The 20,676-nt window shown below is 52.2% G+C and overlaps 10 protein-coding genes across 10 annotated transcripts; 2 read left to right on the top strand and 8 right to left on the bottom strand.

Moving 5' to 3' along the window:
• Positions 1-1,159: 1,159 nt before the first annotated feature.
• Positions 1,160-1,654, top strand: TrAtP1_011828 (uncharacterized protein; the record flags this gene model as incomplete). The annotated part of the gene is made up of 1 exon (XM_014084877.1): positions 1,160-1,654. One exon carries the CDS (start codon positions 1,160-1,162, stop codon positions 1,652-1,654), a length of 495 nt encoding a protein of 164 aa, XP_013940352.1.
• A 1,964-nt stretch (positions 1,655-3,618) lies between these two features.
• TrAtP1_011827 (uncharacterized protein) lies at positions 3,619-4,305 on the top strand (the record flags this gene model as incomplete). Its single annotated transcript, XM_014084876.2, has 1 exon — positions 3,619-4,305. The coding sequence occupies one exon, from the start codon at positions 3,619-3,621 to the stop codon at positions 4,303-4,305; it is 687 nt and encodes a 228-aa protein (XP_013940351.2).
• A 1,492-nt stretch (positions 4,306-5,797) lies between these two features.
• TrAtP1_011826 (uncharacterized protein) lies at positions 5,798-6,801 on the bottom strand (the record flags this gene model as incomplete). The annotated part of the gene is made up of 3 exons (XM_014083294.2): positions 5,798-5,896; positions 5,953-6,027; positions 6,079-6,801. The coding sequence occupies 3 exons, from the start codon at positions 6,799-6,801 to the stop codon at positions 5,798-5,800; spliced, it is 897 nt and encodes a 298-aa protein (XP_013938769.2).
• A 1,606-nt stretch (positions 6,802-8,407) lies between these two features.
• TrAtP1_011825 (uncharacterized protein) lies at positions 8,408-9,165 on the bottom strand (the record flags this gene model as incomplete). Its single annotated transcript, XM_014084875.2, has 3 exons — positions 8,408-8,676; positions 8,739-8,785; positions 8,843-9,165. The coding sequence occupies 3 exons, from the start codon at positions 9,163-9,165 to the stop codon at positions 8,408-8,410; spliced, it is 639 nt and encodes a 212-aa protein (XP_013940350.2).
• A 49-nt stretch (positions 9,166-9,214) lies between these two features.
• TrAtP1_011824 (uncharacterized protein) lies at positions 9,215-9,382 on the bottom strand (the record flags this gene model as incomplete). Its single annotated transcript, XM_066115268.1, has 1 exon — positions 9,215-9,382. One exon carries the CDS (start codon positions 9,380-9,382, stop codon positions 9,215-9,217), a length of 168 nt encoding a protein of 55 aa, XP_065971366.1.
• A 604-nt stretch (positions 9,383-9,986) lies between these two features.
• Positions 9,987-10,904, bottom strand: TrAtP1_011823 (uncharacterized protein; the record flags this gene model as incomplete). The annotated part of the gene is made up of 2 exons (XM_014083384.2): positions 9,987-10,267; positions 10,319-10,904. 2 exons carry the CDS (start codon positions 10,902-10,904, stop codon positions 9,987-9,989), a joined length of 867 nt encoding a protein of 288 aa, XP_013938859.1.
• Positions 10,905-11,763: 859 nt separating this feature from the next.
• On the bottom strand, positions 11,764-13,884 carry TrAtP1_011822 (uncharacterized protein). The gene is made up of 2 exons (XM_014085022.2): positions 12,981-13,884; positions 11,764-12,927 (listed from the first exon to the last, which is right to left on the bottom strand). Exons 1-2 carry the CDS (start codon positions 13,194-13,196, stop codon positions 11,899-11,901), a joined length of 1,245 nt encoding a protein of 414 aa, XP_013940497.2. The 5' UTR covers positions 13,197-13,884; the 3' UTR covers positions 11,764-11,898.
• Positions 13,885-14,253: 369 nt separating this feature from the next.
• TrAtP1_011821 (uncharacterized protein) lies at positions 14,254-15,372 on the bottom strand (the record flags this gene model as incomplete). The annotated part of the gene is made up of 1 exon (XM_066115267.1): positions 14,254-15,372. One exon carries the CDS (start codon positions 15,370-15,372, stop codon positions 14,254-14,256), a length of 1,119 nt encoding a protein of 372 aa, XP_065971365.1.
• Positions 15,373-15,538: 166 nt separating this feature from the next.
• Positions 15,539-17,531, bottom strand: TrAtP1_011820 (uncharacterized protein; the record flags this gene model as incomplete). Its single annotated transcript, XM_014083223.3, has 4 exons — positions 15,539-15,736; positions 15,809-16,056; positions 16,121-17,250; positions 17,323-17,531. 4 exons carry the CDS (start codon positions 17,529-17,531, stop codon positions 15,539-15,541), a joined length of 1,785 nt encoding a protein of 594 aa, XP_013938698.2.
• Positions 17,532-17,962: 431 nt separating this feature from the next.
• Positions 17,963-20,157, bottom strand: TrAtP1_011819 (uncharacterized protein). Its single transcript, XM_066115266.1, has 2 exons — positions 19,861-20,157; positions 17,963-19,799 (listed from the first exon to the last, which is right to left on the bottom strand). The coding sequence occupies exons 1-2, from the start codon at positions 19,936-19,938 to the stop codon at positions 18,192-18,194; spliced, it is 1,686 nt and encodes a 561-aa protein (XP_065971364.1). The 5' UTR covers positions 19,939-20,157; the 3' UTR covers positions 17,963-18,191.
• Between the last annotated feature and the right edge of the window lie 519 nt (positions 20,158-20,676).

Here is a 20,676-nt window from a genome sequence, read left to right as displayed (position 1 = left end):
ACCTGCGTTGGGCGCGCAATCTCGCTGGCCCTGGCTGCAATTACTTTGCTGCAGGAGAGGATGAAGCGAGCTGTGATCGATTGGTACCTGTACCTGATGTGCAGACTGGCGAGGGCAGCAGAGCAAGGTACAGCAGACAAGGCCAAACGGGTAAGTGTACTGTACAGTACCAATCAAGGCTTGTGTGCACTAAATCATCTGCTGATATACGAGCAGGATACCTGGCGAGCTGCAGACTCCCGCTGCGAGACAGCGTACTCTCCAGGTACTTGTGGACTGCTGTCTCTGCCAGCTGCAAACGCTCTGGTTCTTGTTTGCCCCGTCCGCTAATGCTAGCGCCAAGCACCACCTGCACCCATCCTTGCCCTGTACCCCGTACTTGTACGACGCCCGCCAGCAGCTGCAGAGGCGCTGTATCTCCTACCAGCTCAGCTCGCCTCCCTCTTTTCCAATATCACTGCCGCTCTCGCTCCTCCTCGACCTCTCCACGATTCTCTCATTCTCGGTAGCTCGAGCTGGATCCAGATTTCTTTGTTCTTGCACAAAGAGTTTCATCTGAGCAATCAATTTGCTTACCTTTTCGGCGCAACGACTTGTTATTTTCTGCTCCAGAGGTCCAAGCTCCCGCAAATGTCCAGCATCTAAATATCGATTCCCTTCATCGTGGTTGCATCGCACCACATTCTCTCCTTCTTCTTCTTCTCTTCTTCAGCCATTGCCGCGGACTTCAAGCACTGCTGCATATTCTCTACGCCACTGGAACATCTTGACAACTTGAGTTTCCATTCCATTTCCCACGACCGACATTGCGCAATCTCCATTCAAACGTTGTGCCACGCTACTCAGAGGTATGATTTTCCGTATGCGTCCATATCATATGGCGCACTCCTCGTGACATGCAAACTGTGGCTGCAGTCGGGCACTCTCCATGCAATTAGATTTTGCGCCCTTTCGACTGCCCGCATTTTAACGCAGCCTTTCTTATCGTCTCATTCCTCTTCTTAATGCAAAAAGCTAATATTGCTCCTAGACTCTATTCCTTGGATACTCTGTTTGCTCGCCTGCCCGATTCTCGAAATCGCTTGGCCTGACAAGGCTCGTTCTCATTTGGCCACTCCTCACACAACTCTTCAACCCCTCGCCATCTCTATTCGCCATCATGTCTTCTCTCGACCACAAGAGGCAGTCTACTTCCAGCGTTGTCCTCACGACCGAGGTCACCGTCGAGGTTTCTGTGCCCGCCAAGGCGCTGACCCCTACCGTGGGCGTCTATGCTGTCCCAACACATGCCAGCTCCGTCACCAGCATCACATCCAACCCGCACTCGGAAAAGACAACAACCAACCCCTTTGACGCAGACATTGAGGCCCTGAACTCGCACAGCTCTCTCGACAAGTCGGGCCGGAAAAGCATGACCATGGATGCCGCCGCCAACTGCCCTGTATGGCCCGGAAAGGACCACTGGAAGAAGCAGGCCAAGCACGCCAAGATGCAGCGCACCCGCTGCACCCCGATGGCCAGACTGAGCGCGCGCAACAAGATCATCTGCAAGATCCTCATCATTGTGTTAGTCGTGGGAGCCGCCGTCAGCATTGGCCTTGGTATCAGCAAAGCAGTGGGCGCACCCGTTTGGGGCAGCAAGAAGTCAGACTGAACGCAAACATGATACTGGCGACGATGCGGCCGACCACGAAACACACCTCCTTTTCTCTCAAACGCCTTATGTACAACGACAAGAATCAAGCCTCTATGAGTACCGCACACCACTACCGCACACCGCACACCTCCAAGACTCATGTCTCCATCAAACGACGAATCTGATCTGGCGTCACCTGCTAGCATCAATCTATCCTCTCTAATGGCCTTGTATTGTGTACATGACACCATACTTTTTCTTCCATCTTGTTATCTTCTTCTTTTTCTTCTCTTTCTTCTTTCTACTTTTGTTCAATTTGTTCGTCTTTAATCGTGTATTGTCGTGTGAAAGCGACGGCATAGAATTTCATATCATAGCCGGGCGTTAATGGAGTTGTTGATTTCAGCCCCAATGTTTGGAGCGCAACTACGGTAGAGATGAATGCAGGAGGCAAACTGGATGGAATTACGCCTCTTGTACGAGTACCAGCCTCGGATGCGAGTTTTGTTTGCCAGTTTACCTAGATAGAGGGATATCTGCTTGAAGCACAGAAGCCGGTAATAAGCCGGCGACTCTGTGACCTAATACTATCAAATGCGAGATGATGCTGCCTATGAAACATGCAGATGATTTTTACTTTCTTTGTTGCGTATGCCTGTGGCTTGTGCTCCCATGGTTTTGTGACTGGTCTTTTCTGGCTGGGATGGCGCTGAAAATGAGGTTACATTGCGCACTGACCCCGGTAAGGGGCTTGCTTGCGTCTGCTGGTAATACGACGTTGTGATACGACCATTTTGCAATTTTCGGCAAATGCTGTCGCTGGGATAGAAGATGGAATTTCACGGAACAATGAGAACGGGAGCAGGAGCCAATTGATGCAGCGGGATGCAGAGCCCGAGCCTGATTGTGGTGTTTTGCATGTGACGATATCGTTTGGCCGCATGCAGCAAACAGACGGCACCAACGTATTTGGTACTTTGTACTTTCTTGTACCAACACTGCACTTGGCTGGAAACTCATTCACGCGAATAAAGAGTACGACAAACATGTGCATATAAATTGGATATCAAAATATAGAGCAGGTCTGCAACAGTTTGAAAAAGTCAAAATGCAGGTGTCGTCCAGGAATACACGTATAGAAATAATTGCCGAAGACCCAAAGCCTTGGAGTGCCCTGAAAAAGAGGACCTGGGCGGGCGTATACACGTATTCTCGGCGGAACCAGGAGGCCGCTATTGGTGGGAGTGGATGCAGGGATCTAGATTGGCAGGGTACGTACTTGGCTGTATGTGGTTATCGATACGATGTACTTACTATACGATTATGATATAAGATGGGCAGTGGTGAGAGAGCAGATGCAGAGATGGCGGTTTATAGAGGGAGATGGGAAATGTTCTGGGTGAAGTCGGATATATAAACCGAGGGAAGATACAGGCCAGTTGCCTGACGGATCATTCGTCCACCTGTATTTGTATGCCAAGTTACTTGGTATGCAGCAACATATGCCAGGCATCATCACGGAATATCGATACAGATCTTCTATTAAATTTGATTTATGGAAGATTTCATCATTCTTATATTCTATTCGCATGCAACTAAATCCATTCACATCAATGGCTCGATACATGCCGTGACAGCTGCCATGGAAATAGGCAAGAGGGCTGCCGGCCTCTCCTGCCAGCTGCCAGCTGCGCAACGTCATCAGGCGACGAAAAAGAAAAAACCTGATATTTTCCATCCGATTCTAAAATTTCAGAATTTTCCTTGCTCATACGCGTTTCTTGATTCTCCAGCGTAAGTCAGTCACGCTCCCCCAAAGCCTTTTCTCGCGGGAGCAACTCCAAGCTGGCCATCGTCGGCAGTAACTCTCTTTGATTTCTCGTCAACTCTTTTCTATAATCTTCCAAGATCTATCAAATTCAGAGAAATTCTGGTCATTCACCCATTTGTCTGTTCAAACCCGATATCGGCACTTCATCATCATGGCTTCCTCAGACGACGAGCACAAGTCCTCCTCCGTCTACCTCGTCATGGCCATCATCCTGGCTGTTCTCATCTTTCTCAACGTCCTTCTCGGCGTGGTCTATCTCCTCATTCCAAAGGAATGCTTCGACTGTCAAGGTGCTATTTATCGTCGACGAGCTGCTGCGGCTGCGGCTGCTGCTGCTGCTGCCGCTGCCGCCGAAGATGTCGGTAGATTCTATCACCAAGCTCACCGCGGCCCTCATCATGGCTATGAAGCGAGATCCATCTACATCTCCGGTTCTCAAGGACAGCAGGTTACCATCATCAACGGCATTGTCGAGGTGGATGACGAACTTGACCCGTGGGCCTACTGGGCTACTGATTCTGAAGAGACTCTACACGGAATCTCTCTCAACACCGCCCAGCCTCAGTATCAACGTCAAAGCCATTACGATATGCACGGCGACGCCGCCATCGCAGCTAGAACTACGCCTACCGTCAATGCCATGGTCTCTGACTACGACTATCGTCACAGCTACGAGCAGGATGCTCCGGAAATGCAGCTCACCTCTGACGGCCTCGTCACCAGAATGCCCAACGAGGGAGGCCTGATCCTCGACCTGGCAGGATACGACACCCAGTCGCCCATGGAATCCGTACCTGAGCGCGCCGTCGTTCGCCCCCCCGCTTGCTCGCAACATTGACGTCTATCCGCCTCCGCCGCACACACCTTCGACTGTTCGCACCTGGGGAAGAGATAGCGACGCTACTATTCGTCCTGTGGTGGAGAGTCCGCGCCGCGAGGTTGCTGGAGCGAGAGACAAGAGGTACAGCAGACTGGTGCAGGGCGAAGACTGTCTCTAAGGAGATGTGTGAGAAGCGAGGGGAAATGTATTCTTCCCGGCAAGTGTCTATTAGCAGAGATGCGTATACGGAGAAGAATGTCTCTGAGGTGACAGGAGGAACAAGGATAAAGGCGGTTTTACGTTGATTAGTTCATCATGCGTATTTATTAGCTAACTCCAGTCATGCCGACGAGGCTGAAGGTCAGGACGTTATGAAAACATTGAAAAAAGGAACAAAAAAAGGACAATCTCATCACTTTGCGCAAAGGGAAATAGTAGTCTGAAGGAGAGATCGGATGGTTCAAACAGTTAGCTTATGTTACTGCACATGTACGGAATATACAACAAGTCGAGAAACGACGCTTCTCTGCTATACTCCTATGTGAAGACCATGGTTCTACTCATACATGAGGTTAGATAAAAAATACGTTATACACGTATGAACATGAACATGAGCGTAAACATTCTTCGTAGGACCATCACATTAAGTTGAAAAAAGTATAGTAGATGGAATAGGGAAAAAAAGATCCTGGCCCAGCCAATATCCTCCTCCCCAACCCGATCCCTATGCATCGCATTGATCCATCTCCGCCCCTTCATCTTAAGACTCGTTAAAAAAAGGGCCACAGCACTTTTATATCTAAGAAAGTAAGAGAGGCACTTTGCAAAAAAAAAGAAAAAAAGGCCCTTTTTTCTTTCTTTCTAATTTCTCATTTATTTGCCCTTCCCATCGAGCGCCATTTCAAATAGAGGTCCCTGTCAAAGAAGAAAGAAAAAAAAAAAGGAGAACGGAGCAGAATACAAAAGAATATAGTTTAAAAAAAAGATAAAAAAAAAAGCAGCACTGTTTCTCCCTCCGTACCATTGTAGCATTCTTCCAAAATCCAAATCTTAGTAGTAGTAGTGTTAGTTAGTCAGGGGTAGGTGGCGTCGCTCCCACACCATGTGCGCCTCAATAAGCCATCGCCGTTTACTTCCAGGTGAAAAGAGGGCCCTCTCATGTGATGCTGTGCTCTCGTAGCCGTGGTAAAGACGCAGGTGGTGGGCAACTGGGAAAGATTGTAAAGGCACTCTTTTGCAAGGGCATGCTAAAAGTACACAATTTGTATTTCACCGCCTCTTCTCTTTGGAGATGCGTGTTTCTTTATGCTCAAAAGTGATGATGCGATCGTCTGCGTCGCTGGTCTGAAAGTGCGTAATAGTGTGATATGTCGCGAACTATGCGAGCTATAGTGTGTGCAGCAATTTAATGATTTAATGCTGATATCATAAAACAAGTGGTCGGGTGTGGGAAAAAAAGAAGGGTCAAGTTGAGCATTCGGAAAGAAGCGCCGCGGAATGATGAATTGGATCAGACAGACTGATATAATAACAAGGGCTCGCCGACATTTTCGATTTCGGGAATGGTGCATTTGAGATCGAACGCTTTTGAAAGAACAATTTTGAAAATCTAGAATTCGTTAGTTACTGCAGTGCAGCGTATTGCGTATGAAGAGTGCAGCCAACCTTTTGTACGTTGATACTGTGGCTTGTACTTGAAAAGATTAATGATGCGCGCATGGCCTTGGCAAACCGTCTCGCCTGAGTAAAGTTAGTAACTCCATCGGATACAGTGGCATCAATGCTGCTTACCTGATTGGAAATCTCCTCCTGGTCCTGGATGGGAAAGTTGACAAAGTGGTCGTACTTGGTGCCGACCAAGACGGGGATAGCCGTCTTGTTGAATCCGCGCCCCTGGCGATACCACTCCTTGATGCTGTTGAGCGTGCTCTTGCGCGTCAGGTCAAACATGAAGAGGATGGCGACGGCGTCGTTGCACACCAGCGGCAGCATGTTGACAAACTCGCGCTGGCCGCCCAGGTCCCAGATGGAAAAGGTGATTTCGGTGTTGCGGATGGAAATGGTCTTCTCCATGAAGTTGACGCCCAGCGTCTGGATGTAGTCCTCGTCCCAGCTGCCCTCGACGTACTTGACCATGAGCGACGTCTTGCCAATCTGCGCATCGCCCACCATGCCGACCTTGATCACGACGTGGTTGCGGCCGTTGGACTGGTCGCCAGAGCTCGGCCGGTAGTCGTTGTACGATGGCGCCGCCGGGTTCGAGAGGCCGCTGGCCGGTCTCGACAGCGACGAGGGGCCCCCGACGGGCGGCGTCTGGCGGCTGGGCGAGTCCTCGTCGTGCCTGACGCTGCCGGAGAGGCTGTCGAGCGACGGCGTCTGCTGGTGGTGGTAGCCGTTGCTGTGCGCGGCGTCGGATGCGCCGTCGAAGCCGCCCATGGCGTCGTCGGGGCCTTGGCTCATGCTCATGTCGGCGTCGTGTGAGGGGAGAAAGTCTTGCTGCTGGGAGAAATCCATCTCCAGGCTGTCGACGGCGGCGGCGTCGTGGAGCTGAAATGAGCGGGCCGCAATACTGTTGGTGACTAGGTCGGTGGTTTGATTGGGAATGAGATTCGGCGGACGTCGGCGATGACGGCGATTATGGCGATTCCGATTATGATGTCGATAAAAAGAAGGGCGGGCGCTATGAAATGAAGGCGCAAAGTGAGATTAAAGAAGGGCGGGTTGGTCGTTGTTCGTTTGGGTCTCGGGTCGGATCGTGGAGGGCATCAAGCTGGGTTGGGCGTCGAATTCGGCAAAGAGGCGCACGGCATTAAAACAAGATTGAGGCAAGAAGAAAAATGATGACAAGACGAAGGAGAGAAAGCTGCGATTGCCGGAAAGAGTACAAAGGAAAACGGGTCGCGGTCAAAAGCCCAGAGCGCAGGTCGAATGGCTGGAGAGCATCAAATCAAGCAATTCAAGACGATGAGGGGTGCCGTAGAGCAATTATGGTGCAAAGGCTAGCAGGGGTTTCTGGCTGGGGATGATTTGGCGCCAAAGGGAGCTGGAGGAGCGGGCCGGAATTATAGAGGCGCCGTGGGCTGAGCGCTGCCTGACAGAGCCCTACAGGCTACAGCTGCTGGCTGTTACTAACAGGGCACTGGTGCCCAGCGAGGGAAATTGCTGGATGCGGCGCTGGAGCTGTCTGATGGATGGATTGAGTATTGTCAACAATGTCGTCGAGGGAAAAGGGGATAGCAGAGCTGATGGTAGTATCGACAGCAGAACCCGTGACGGGATAAGATGAGATGGAGATGAGATGGAGATTGAGGCGGAACGGGATGGGGTTTTGGACAGGGACACTAAGCAACAATCCTGTAAGCAACAATCATGGTGATTTGTTAACGCTGGATTACATATACGCTGCAGGTAAACATTTGGCAGTATCATCTGTAAGCAGCGGGTTGCTATGGAGGGTAAACAAAGAAATGCCCGTCATCTCCTCTGTTTACTGCGCCAACCAACAACTCGTTTGATGCAGAGTCTGCTTGTTGGCACCGCACATACTTTTGCACCTGCATTAGGGACGATAATTTGTTTTTAAATTCACAGCCTCCGCTTCTCTCAAAGTTTCTCGTGTTTGGCGCGCTGACGTTTTTAATTCCCCGGGGTCGGTATCGCTGGCCAATCAGTGATCAGAGGCCTATGCCCGGCAGAGTATCAACAATCGAGCAGCTTCACAAAACGGTGGCTTGAACCGTAGACCTCGATACTCTGGACTACCCACCAATCGGCGGGATGCAGGCCGGCGCCAAAGTCTATCGATGTATCCAGGACAACGCGGATGTATCAAACAGATTCATCAAATAAATGCAATTGAATTAGATCACCAACAGCGGGGGATCCGGCAAGTTGGTCCCAGGTGCTTCAAACTGAACCATGTCATATCACGTGATGCATCACCTTGATGCTGCAAGTCATCTCCAGGGCTCCATCAAGCTCCATCACCCATGTAAGACCCGTCTTTACACCTCGACTCATTCATCCATTCAAACGTATATACATGTAAACATGTATACATGTATATACCATCTCTCCGGCCTACGGCCAATATATGACACAGGTATCAACAAACGCATCCTCACCACCTCTTCCACGCCATATACGTGATGCTCGCTCCCATCGCTGCGCTGCCCACAATGCCCACCCACACGAGCGTCGCCGTGCGGAATACGCTCTTGGCGTATTTCCGCATCGTCTCGCCGTCGTTGGCGTGAGGAAACGGCTCGTCGGGAACCGGCTTGCCGAGAAACTTGGCCAGCGGCTCCCAGCCGTCCTTGAGCTCCATGGTGAGGAGCCTCTCTGGGGCGATGTTTTTGCGAACCCAGCCGTTGTATACGGACAGAGTTTCTATCAGACGACACAGAGTTAGCAGTGGAAGGGGGGGTTGATGATGCTAGTGTTATACTTGCCAGCAGACCATCCCTTGTTCCATGACATTCCAAAATGCTCCTCGTCGCTGTTCCATCAAGATGTCAACTGTTGAATCAAGTACCAATATCTGATATAAACTCACCAGTCTTGAACCCCCTGCAAAAAGATGGGCGCCCACCTCCACGTTGGACAAGGCCACACCAGCAGCTTGACGAACCACCAAGTGTCCATGTTGGCCCCCTCGAGCAAGGACTCCATGCTCTTCATCCAGCGGTCAGCGTCGCGCTCAACAACAATCACCTTGGCGTCGGGATACAGCTCGGCCAGCTCCGAGACAAAGACAATGGAGGGATTATCGGTGAGGGCGACGAAGCCGGCGGTGGCCTCTCGGAGCAGCTTCATCAGGACGGGCTTGTTGTGGCGGTTGGCAAAGATGTCACACCAGAGCTTGGCATATGCTGGCATGCTGCCTCGTCAGTCTCATTCACTCAGTCTCCAAGCCATCATATTCGGCTCACCGTCCTCTCGGCCAAACAAATGCGTTCCCCCCGTGCATGACCGGTCCGTCAAGCAGCTTCTCCAGGGCCAGGGCCATGGACACGGTGCCGGTGCGCGAGTAGCCGGCGCTGATGACCTGCACGGTCCGGCTTTTGTCGGTGGGGATGGACGGCACTCCGCCCATTGTGGCGTTGCTGCTTGATGTGTGGCCTATTTGATGTCTATATGCCCAACGGCCCCGTGAATAGGAAACAGAAAACAGAAAGCATAAGTCGCGCAAAGTAGAAGAGCAGGCCATCAGGCCGCTTTTACATTGTCGGCCATGGCCAGGAGTCGGCCATGCCAATCTGTCCCAGAACAGAGCGAGGGGCCGACGGCCGACTTCCGTTTTCCGGCCTGCAAATCGTCGTATAGTGAATACGACCCAAGATGTTGATAGCAATAAGCGACTACTTTTGCTATCGGTAGTTGCAAGCGTGTGGCATTCGATACCACCCAAGAATACCCAGATAGCCGAAGGAATGCGCTATTACCAGCGCTAGCATGACTGCTGGTGACTTTTTTTGTGATTTATGATACATGTCTCGCTTACACATGTATGAAAACCCCACGAGCAATAAGATTGTGGGAATAGATGGACAAGTCCTTGCAAAGCATTGGACTATGATGGGTATATGTACGGGTGCTTATTCGTCATCACTATATACAAACTGACTCGCCCTCCCCCATGACCGGTTTTTTCCCCTCTCTTCCAATGACAACTGGTGCTTACACGCCCGTTGCTTTAATTAAAAGACGACCGTCTTGTGTCCGTTGAGAAAGACTCGTCCCTCGGCATACCACCGCACGGCCGCCGCCAGCACCTGCGTCTCGACCGTGGAGCCCTCCTCGGACAGCTTCTTGGGGTCCATGCTGTGGTCGACGCGAGTGACGCGCTGCTCGATGATGGGGCCCTCGTCGAGATCGGCCGTGACGATGTGGGCGGTGGCGCCGATGATTTTAACGCCGCGGTCAAAGGCCTGGTGGTAGGGCTTTGCGCCGATGAAGCTAGGCAGGAAGCTATGGTGGACTGTTGTGTGTCAGCTATGAAGCATGTATATGATGCATCTTGAGAACTTACTGTTGATAATCTTGCCAGACATGGCCTCGCACAGCCGCGGCGACAGCACCTGCATGTAGCGCGCCAGCACCACCAGCTCAATCTCGTGCTGCTTGATCAGCTCCAGCACCTGCGTCTCCTGCTGCAGCTTGGTGTCCTTTGTCACGGGCAGGTGGTGGAACTCGATGCCGTAGCTCTTGGCCAGCGGCTCAAAGTCCGGGTGGTTGGACACGATGATGGGCACGTCAATCAGCAGCTGGCCCGTCTTCATGCGGAACAGCAAGTCGTTGAGGCAGTGGCCAATCTTGGACACCATGATGAGCACGCGGGTCTTGCGCTTGAGCGGGCGGAAGTTGTACTTCATGGCGTACTCGGCGGCGAGGGCCTGGAAGTCGGGCTCGAGGTGGGCGGTCGATTCGGCATCCTCGGTGGAAGGCGACGGGCCAAAGTGCACGCGCATGAAGAAGTGGTTGGTGGCCGGGTCGGAGAATTGCTGCAGGTCCAGCACGTTGTGGCCCTTGGAGGCGAAGATGCCGGTGACGGCGTGGACGATGCCGGGCTTGTCGGGGCAGCTGAGCGTGAGGATGTGGCCGGTGGAGGAAGACATTTTGATGATTTTCTTGGTGGTTGCTGTTGAAGCTGGTGTTGTAGAAGAGGTAGGATTGGTTATATGTAAGAGGGAAGAAGAAGGAAAAAAAGTGAGGCTATCTCCAAGATAAGATAGCAATAATCGAGCTAAAGTTTTTAAAGTTGGACCTTGCAAGGAACTAGCCGGCTTAGTTTATAGAGCTTGTCAATTGGGGCAGGACGACACTGGGCATTAAATCTAAGAAGAAGAATGTAGACCAGAGGCCAGCTAGTTATTTAATTTTTTTTTCTCCTCTCACTATTGAATTCCCGGGAGTAGCTCGGCGAGTTTTTGCCAAGTGGACGGTCTGACTCTTTTTTTAGTGAGACCCGGGTCCGGAGCTCCACCGGTCTAGATGCGAATTGGATCTAATTGAGCTTCTATTTGTTTCTAATAAATGGTTTGAATCACATAAGCCAGCGTTGCATTCCATTGATTAATTATTTGGCTGAATTTGCTGTTTTATTATATTTTCTTCTACCGCTGTCGTTATTCGTCAATGGCTGTAGGGGTGAATGTGGACTGCCGATTACGGAGTCGGTGCCGGGCTGGTGGGGCGCCGATTTGCGAATCTGGCAGCGTCACTCGCCGATGAGCTGAGCTGAGCTGTTTTAGCATTGTGCTGTTGTATCTCTCATGACCATTTGGAATTGGCATGAGGTCATGTCTTGGAGTAAAGAAGGAATTAGGAGTCACAATCATCTGTAGGCAATCTCAAGCATGAGCTACAGTGTAAAAATAATGATGTATGAAGAAGTCAATTGAGCACCAAGCGCAGAGAGAAGTTGAGTATCATTGAGAAATATTCATTAAGAAATAATCGTAATCAATATAAAAAAGGGTATTATCGTAAAGCATCGACAAACAGGTCGTTATGTCTTGTCATGCGTATCCAATCCTCCATCCTCCACCCAGACCACAACTTCTCGTTCTCTTCTTCAAGATGTTATCAAAAGACAGACACTCAACTCCATTACACCATCTGATCGCCATGAGGATGCATCGTCCCCCCAACCGCCCGTCTCGGCACCGTCGGGTTCGCATACTCGCCATTCACCCCATTCGCATGGTGTCCATTGACTCCCATCGCCCCAACGCCATCATATCCATTCACGCCATTGTGATGGTGTCCCATCTTGTCATGAGCAACCCCAGATCCAACTCCAGCAGCCCCAACGCCAGCTCCGCCTCCCGCAAAGCTCTCGCTCCCCCACCCCACGCGCCTCGTAAACGTCGCGCCAAACAAATCGCCGTTGCCGGCCATGTACGGAAACGCCACGCCGCGGTTCAGCGGGATGTGGTTGAAGCGCCAGTCCCAGATGGCCGCGTACGTCATGCGGTATCCCGAAAAGGCCATGGCCGTGCCGATGATGGCGCCGGCCACGACGTCGTACCAGTTGTGGAACTCGTCGATTGTGAGTGCGCCGCCGATGAGCACCGCGCCGAGGATGGGCGCGTAGATGACAATGAGCTTCCACATGGCCGGGTGGTAGTTGGAGAAGACCTTGAGCTTGGCGTTGAGGTACAGGTACAGGAACACAAAGCCCGCAAAGGCCGCCGTCGTATGGCCGCTGGGGAACGACTCCAGGCTGTCGTCAATCTCGTCCGGGTCGCCGGTGCAGATGTCGCGCGTGTAGTAGATTTGCGTGAAGCCGCTCCTGTCGAGGCCTTGGCTGGTGACGCGGCTCAGGTCCGGCTTGCACACGTCGAGGAAGTGAGGGCGCAGGCCGCCGATGAGCCACTTGCAAAAGACCTGGAAGACGGCGGCGGAGATGAGCGAGTACAAGAGGCCGATGACGCCGTTGTTGACGTCCCAGAAGGAGCGGATGCGCATCTGCATCGCCAGGATGACGGCAATGGGGATGATGGCGGCGAGGAACGCGGCGAGCCAGATGGGGACAATCTCCTTGCGGAGGGGGTAGCCAAACTCGGGCCAGACAATCTCGCCGTCAGAAAAGGTGACGGGGAACGATCGAGTCGGTGCAGGCTTGGCTTCGTAGACCTGTCAAACACAGTTAGTTATATCCTCTGGGTACATATCCAGGCGTCACTTACACCCAGGCCAATAGCGCCCATAGCCACCATGGTCAGGATATCCAGCCATGTCACCTTGAGCCACTGTCCAAAGCTGGGACGTGTGTGCATCGCGTACGCCTGACGACGGTTCGCACGACCACCACGGCCAAATCCAAAGCCTCGACGCTTCGTCGTCGTCGTCGTGCCGTTGGTGGCCCCTGGCGAGGCTCGGGCTCTGCGTCCAAAGAGCGCCATGGCTGTCGATTTGCTGAAGAAACACAGCAAGTAATGATATATATAAAAAGGGGCGTCAAAGAATGACTTGGGTAAAGCACCGCTCAAGTGCTGCCAAAGTGCAACTCAGAATCAGACGCTGAGCAAAAACTGGTTGATCGTTCCTTCGCCTCTCTTCAACCATCAACACCAGGCCCAACCACGTATAATATAATAATTCTTCACAACACCAAATCACCCTGCATTTCCAGATCGTCGCCCAACCTGACGTCAGCCATGTCACAGGCCACAGCAAATCCTTCCGTCATCGTCACAACCTCTACTGCCGTTCAGGGCTCAACCATTGCTTCTGATTGCCCAACGCTTGGCCCAGGTCCCCTGCACGCTCCCGCAAATTAGGCATCGCAGAGCCATGAATAGCGTCATACAACTGTAAAACAAGCTTGGCAGTAGAGTTGTTTTGGGGCCGGCGCCTTTCTTCCGGGTGGTGGAACAGGGGAGCCCAATCACAACGTCATCGGCCTGTCATTGTCATCGAGATTGCGGCGTGAAACCCACTTTCTTGTTTGGGGACGCTCTACCGAAAAGTTGGTCCATGCCTCACCGAGATCACCGAGTGGATCTAGTCTGGGTCCGCGTATATGTACGTGATACTACTAATACTGGTAGTACTGTAGGTAGATATTATTAGCAGCTCACCGAATGGACCCAGTCTGAATCCGCGTATAACAGCAACGTATCAAGCCATCTGCAAATCAACCGAGACCGCCAAATGAATATCCACGTACAAATCTTTAGTAAAGCACCGTTGGCGTGGGCTAATCTTGGCTTTGTGTGTGTATGATTACCGCTATGTTGTGTTCAATATCTTTCTAGACTCGCTTTTTTGCAGACCGCTTGCGTATCAAAGGCTATCCAATAGTAATAACAAACAGCTCCATCTGAGTAATCCAATTTCCCTCACTTCTCCACCACAATTCGTCCATCCAAGAACCAAGAAAAGACCAAGTAGACTAAAACTTGACTACCCCACAAGTCTTCACTAAGCAGACCAAGTCTTCCCCCAATGTCATTCTCCTCAGATGTAAAACATGCTGTTCTTCAGCCTCTCGTGAATCTTTACGTCCTGCCCAGATGCCGCATGGCCCTCCGAACCCTCCACCACCGACGGTGCCGCTGAATTGGCCGGCGAATCAAACAAGTGACTGAGATAGCACCGCGCACGCTCACACAGAATGTCGGCATAGTACGCGGGCGTGCAGTAACTCACAGCCTTGGTGGCTCGGCCAAATATGTAGCACATGCTCTGAGTCAAGTCCTGGAACTCGTCCGCAATGTTCTTGCCTGGCGTCTTTGCATATCGCTGCCGGAAGATCTCATCCAACACGACATAGTAGTGCCCTGGCCGTGCGGTGCCCTGTAACGCTGTGTGCGCCTGGAGGAAAAAGTCCCAGTTGCGGGCTTCGGTCACGCCTCGGTCGACCACGGTGCCGGATTTGGTGTTGCCCGAATTGTCGGCATCAGCAGCTGCAGTAGGATAGAAACGCGTATGATGACGCTTTCCCACAACAGCGATAGTCAGGCGTGGCAGGCCTTTCTTTTGATCGGCAGCCGGGTAAACCTCCTTGCAAACAGCGCGTATCTGCGGCAGCTCCTCGTCCAACACGGACTGATACTGGCCCTCTGAGACGCCGTCGCGGTAAATGATGATATTTTCAGGATAGGCAGTATGTTTGCCCCTCTTGCGCCACAATTCAAGGCGCGACTTCAGCATGATGCCAAGCTCCGTAACCATCTCCTTGCGGCTTTTCTGGACGCTGAGGACCGAAGGCCACTGGCCAAGCCACCGGTCTACGCTGGCAACCACGCCGGCGACACTGGGAGCACCCTTCGAACCCGGAGACGGATGAGTGACATCAATGCCTACAATCATAGTCTTGTCTTCGGCAATGAACCCCAGGCGTGAAGGGTCAACGACATGGTTGTTGCCGCCCAGCTTCAGGTTGAACTTGAGCGCCAGGTTGCGAAGATATTGATCTTGCCCATTAGGCTTGGCAATTTTCGCGCCGACGCTGCAGATGGTATGGATGCCATACTTGACATCTCCCAGAAGTTTGATACGATTATATAGCGGAATGGGGGTGTGAGGCAGGATGATGAAGAGCAGCTGTAGCGCCGATGCGGCACGCTTGAACATATCCTCGAGCTGAGCGTCGTCTGTGTCACTCAGCTGCAGTCGCTGAATTGGGAGAGGCGCGCTCGCAGCGATTCCAGTGTCTTGCAGAACCCGGTGGAAGCTTTGTACAATACCGTTGAGATCCTGCGAGCTGAACTGCTGCGCTCTTGGGTGGTCATTGGGCATTTCAATGTATAAGCAAGACCACTTCTGCACGCTGCCGCAGGTGCTGAATTTCAGGCTTGGGGCATTCCTTGGTACCAGGTTCCAAGTCCCCCCCAAACGTCGACACTTGCTGATTCTGGCCATAGCCGACCTTTGGTCCCATGAGAACGCGGCCAGGCACAGTGATGAGGCCGGGGGCAACATTGACGCCAAATTGGCTCTGAGATGTATCAGCAGGCTAGTCTCGGAATGAACAAAGGAGACGGGGGGGGCAATCCGCATATCAGCTTACCAACAAAGAGTTCACTTGAGAGGATAAGCCAGTAGCCTGCAGTCCCTTGGAAACAATAAACGTCGCATTTTCCGCCGGCCTCTTGACAGCAAACCTAATCATCTGCTGGGTCTGAGAGGGGTCAAGCTTTGAGTTGGAAGGCTGGCCAGGCAGCACATGGCAGACTTGAACTGGCAAATACATTGGATTCTCCCTGTTTCCAACATTGATGACTGGCAATCCTGGGTCGCTAATGCGGAAATTGTGAGCTATATACGACTGTTAACAACCGCTGACGATAGATTGATTGTCGCAATGCCATGAACGACTTACTTCTGACGAAGAAATCATAAACAGAAATGTACTGTCCTGCGGACGACCCAGACACGCTCTGCGGGTTGCTTGCCTTGCCGCCCTTTTTCTTGCCGCCAGACGCAGAGGCAGCTTGAGACTGGCCTTTTGGGGGCGCGTCGAGCCAGAACTCGACATCTTTAGGTCCGCTTCCAAATGCCTTGACCCTAGGAGGGTGCTCGAGGCCTTGGCCATCGTTCTTGGTGGCATAGCCAAAGATGGTTTTGATGCGCGGGATTGGCCTGCCCTGCTTGTCTAGCTTCTCTTTCAGATGGGTGGTTCTGACTTTGATTCTATTTATAAATGCTGCTTGTCTGTAAGTATTTCTCTGAAAGCTGCGAAGGTTAATTATAAATTGGTCAAGAGGGCCATCTTGAAAGAAGGCAGCGTGAGTAGGATTGACGTTGACAAGCACGCGAGCTGTTGCCGCACGAACGCTGGCAAAGAAGCCACGCATGGCGGTAAGGCAGCTCCCAAGGTCCCAAGTATCGGCATCCGCGCCCAAAGGAAAGATTTTTGCCGACCCAATACTGGCGAGCTTGTTGGATGTCTTTGCATAATGATTGACGAAAATGTTGAATGCTTGGATAAGAGGCAGCTTCTCGTCGTATTGGGCAGATGGATCCGTCGAAGTAAGGTAACTGATCAGCTCCGAAGTGGCCAGAGAATTGGTAAGCTGAAGCTTGACATTGTACTGGGGGGCATTCTCGCGCGGCTCCTCGTGGCCTTCTTTGCGGTACGGCACAGTCATGGTCAAGTCGGCAAACTTCTGCCGGCAGATAAGCGTAGACTTGAAGTCGCTGACTATATCGTGCTGATAGGCCGCCAGTTCCGATGCCCCCAGAGCCAGGCGGATGATTTGTGTCAGCTTCTTTCCCGTAGCAGCGGGAGCAACGGCGATGTCATATCGGTAGAGGACAAGCTTAGGAGATGCCGTCATGGCGACATAGTTTGCCCAGAGCACCACTTCTGCTCCCTTTGTTCCATAGTTGGGTCGGCGAGGGAACGCTTCCTTCAGGCCCAGCGTGCTGAGATCAAGGCCCTTGCCGGACAGCAGAGCGTCTTCCGTCTTTGTCACGGTCTTGTCGGGGGCGGGGACACCGCCAGCGGGACTGTATAAGATGTGATGAGCCCGTGTCTTTGCTGTAACGAGATGAGTGTCAAGGAAATGGGGTTCTTCTCACGAGAAAATCTGCGGCGGCGCACCGCCTCTGCCACCTCGGAAAGGAGCTCCGCCTCCTCTGCCTCTTCCGCCATCGCCTCGTCCTCGGCCAAATCCATCACCGCGTCCTCGGCCGCCGCCGTCACCTCGTCCGCGTCCGTATCCATCGCCACGGCCTCGGCCTCTTCCGCCTCCGCGGTCCTGAAAGTCTCCCCTTCCACGTGAGGCCATAATCGCAGTATAAGTCAACAATATAAAGCTTGATGCTGGTGGAGTCGATGCTTAGCTCCGGGTGTAGTCGCGGGAGAGTGGGTTTAGAGCAAGGTTGGTGACAAGATAGCGTGCGGGGTTGAGACAAGGTGGCGGCATAGGGTCTTTTGTAGCCATGGTGACTCAGCTGCTCTTGGCAAATACTGTAAGGCGCTGGTCTGATCAACAACATACGGCGGGTTGGCCAGTCAGCAGCGGGTATCTGATGCTCTGATTCGCGGGCACGTCGAGTTACACAGGCAGGCAGACGTGTTTCCAGCTCATTGGCGGCAAACCACGGGATATATAGACAGGCGTTCAAGCATCGTCACTTCTCTATTTGTAATGGTACAATGCTTCATCACATCCAGCATACTAATAATGGTCGGGCGGGATTCACTGCGCATTAGATGGTCAAAGCGTACACACTGTCAACATTAAATCCTCCTATTTTTCTTGGTATATTATATTCATGGCTTCAACGAACAAAGCACGCCTGTCAAGATTGCGAGCAGACACCAGCATTGAATCATGTACACATGCATCATACATCGTGTACCCTGACACGGCATCTTGCCCTCTTCGAGCCACCATTTAATCCCTTCACCACTACCCAAACGCCGATACCTATGCACATGAGCTCTAGCAACAAGCCATCGACCGTGACATGCCCAACCTACCGGAGCTCCGAAACAAGGATAAAACGAAACCAAACACTCGACACAGCCACAAGCATCCTTCTCGTCTTACCTCCGACCACGGCCAGCTCCTGGCATACCGGGCATACCGGGCATACCAGGCATACCAGGCATGCCACCGCCCATGCCCATCTGTCGCATCATCGCTTGCATATCCATGCCACCGGGCATGCCTCCGCCACCGAGCATCTTCATTAATGATCCCATATCCGGCATGCCTCCCGCGCCGCCCGCGCCGCCCATGCTCTGTAGTCGTTTCTGCATAGCAGCCATTTGCTGCGCCTTGTTTCCGCCCCCCCATGGCCTGCTGTGCTCTCTGCATGTTCTTCATATTGCCACCCATCTTCTTGGCCATGCCGGCCATCATCCGCTGCTGTGTGAGCAAATCTTCCACCTCACGAACCGAGGTACCTGATCCCCGAGCAATGCGAGTCATTCGGGTGGGTTCGTCAATGAACATCTTGCCGTCAGAGTCGAGTTCCTTGTCGGTCATGGAATCACAAATGTAAATCATGCGCTTCAGCTTCAAACCGCCCTCTTCGTCGTCCATACCCTGCATCAGCCCGCTCATACCAGGAATCATACCGGCCATCTTTGACAGGGGACCCATCTTCATGATATTTGAAAGCTGGTCTCGCAAGTCTCTTACTGTAAAGATACCCTCTTGAATGTGCTTCATTGTGTCTTTTTGATTCAGGTTGAGGCTTTGCACGTGTTCCACCAGGCCGGCCATGTCGCCCATTCCCAATAGCTTCTGGACAAATCGCTGAGGCTCGAACCGTTCCAGATCTAGCATGTGCTCTCCAGTACCAATAAATACAATGGGTGTGTGTGTAGCGGCGACTGCGGAAATGGCACCACCACCGTGCGCGTGACCGTCTGTCTTGGTGATGATGATGGCACCAAAATCGGCAGCCTCCTTGAAAGCTTTGGCTTGAGATTCGGCTTGCTGACCTATTGATGCGTCTAGCACCATGATGGTTTCGTCTGGGTTGACTGCTGCCTGGATGTCAATCATTTCTTGGAACAAGGCGGATTCCTGTCGGTGTCGACCTGACGTATCGACGATGATGACATCAAACTTGTCCTTCTTGAACTGCTCGACACCGGCTCGAGCAACCGCAGCAGGGTCCGTCTCCGTAAGCGAACCGTAGTACGGAATCTTGGCCTTTGTCGCATTCTGCTTCAGCTGATCGAAAGCACCAGCACGGAAGGTATCGGCGCAAACCAAGCACGCCCGCAGTCCTCTGCTCTGGTAGTGCCTCGCCAGCTTCGTACATGTCGTTGTTTTACCAGCACCCTGCAGACCGACAAACATGATGACGTTGGATTTGCCCTTCTTGGGCTTGAAGGGCTCGGCATGGGGGTCGACGAGTTTGACCAGTTCGTCGAAAACGGCCTTTTGAATCAGACGCTTCTTGTTTACGGCGGGCGGAAGTTCTTTGAAGTTGACGGCGCCGCGGATCGATTTTCGGAGCTGGCCAACAAGTCGTACATTGACGTCGGCTTCGAGCAGAGCGGCGCAAATCTCCTTGAGCATGGAGTCGAAGGCCTGTTGCCACCGTCAGTTGGGAATTCCGCATCTACGGCGGGGCAGCTTGGAATGAACCAACCTTTTCGTCCAGATTCTGCTCGCGCGTGAGGTTGGAAACCGCCGCATTGATGCGACGTCCGAGATCTTGCAACACCATGGCGAAGTATGTCGATGCCCTCGCGGAAACAGTTGCGGGTTTGTCGCGGCACCGAGTCCGATGGTTGAGGCGATCGAGGTTCAAATGGCAGCTGGCAATTCGGCGTATTGGCCAGGGTGGGGCAGACTTTGGGGATGCATTAAAGTTTCTCCGGTGCTGAACATTGCCCGCTTACCCTACATTAGACCAGGTATTTGGATGAGTACAAGAGAAGCATGCAATGCATTTATTTATGAAATGATGGTCCCTTTACATTATTTCGTTTGTAATTTGCGGTGCATTTATGACTCGTTGATTCCATAGTAGGTGGGTGAGTACCTTGAGCTATAGTCGCTGTCTCAAGGGTGCTGCTAAACTCAAGTTAATGTCAATCTTTCATTACAGCCGAGTCTGGTCTCGAGTTTCCACCTACAACACAGGAAAGTAAATTGCCTGGAATGGCATTCATCTCCCCATTGCTCCATCGCCCAAGCAATGGAGTATCTTGACCATGTCTCAGAAAGTAGCACTCGTGCAAGTAGCCGATCTTCAGGCATAAGTCTTTGGCCATGAATTTTCCGAGATTGGTACTTTGGTAGCTGATGAATGTGAAGACATTCTGCACCATTGACTGTCCTAACCACCAGGAACACATCTTCTCTACGTCTACCCCGTGCGATCCATCATGCGCTTAAGCAAAGAAGCTTCCCCTACATGTACAGTAATACGGTCGTAACTCGGAGACAAGACAAAATCTCC

Source organism: Trichoderma atroviride, chromosome 6, assembly GCF_020647795.1.
Source record: "Trichoderma atroviride chromosome 6, complete sequence".
Taxonomy (NCBI): domain Eukaryota; kingdom Fungi; phylum Ascomycota; class Sordariomycetes; order Hypocreales; family Hypocreaceae; genus Trichoderma; species Trichoderma atroviride.
Note: the sequence above shows the minus strand (reverse complement) of the source record. Positions and strands in the feature narration are given on the sequence as shown.

Bases quoted from the DNA above. Each gene is read 5' to 3' on its own strand.
- TrAtP1_011822 (XM_014085022.2), bottom strand. From the start codon at position 13,196: ATGGCGCTCTTTGGACGCAGAGCCCGAGCCTCGCCAGGGGCCACCAAC. The intron at 12,928-12,980 runs GTAAGTGACGCC...TGTGTTTGACAG, and splicing joins TGGGCGCTATTGGCCTGGGT to GTCTACGAAGCCAAGCCTGC.
- TrAtP1_011819 (XM_066115266.1), bottom strand. From the start codon at position 19,938: ATGGTGTTGCAAGATCTCGGACGTCGCATCAATGCGGCGGTTTCCAAC. The intron at 19,800-19,860 runs GTTGGTTCATTC...CGGTGGCAACAG, and splicing joins AGCAGAATCTGGACGAAAAG to GCCTTCGACTCCATGCTCAA.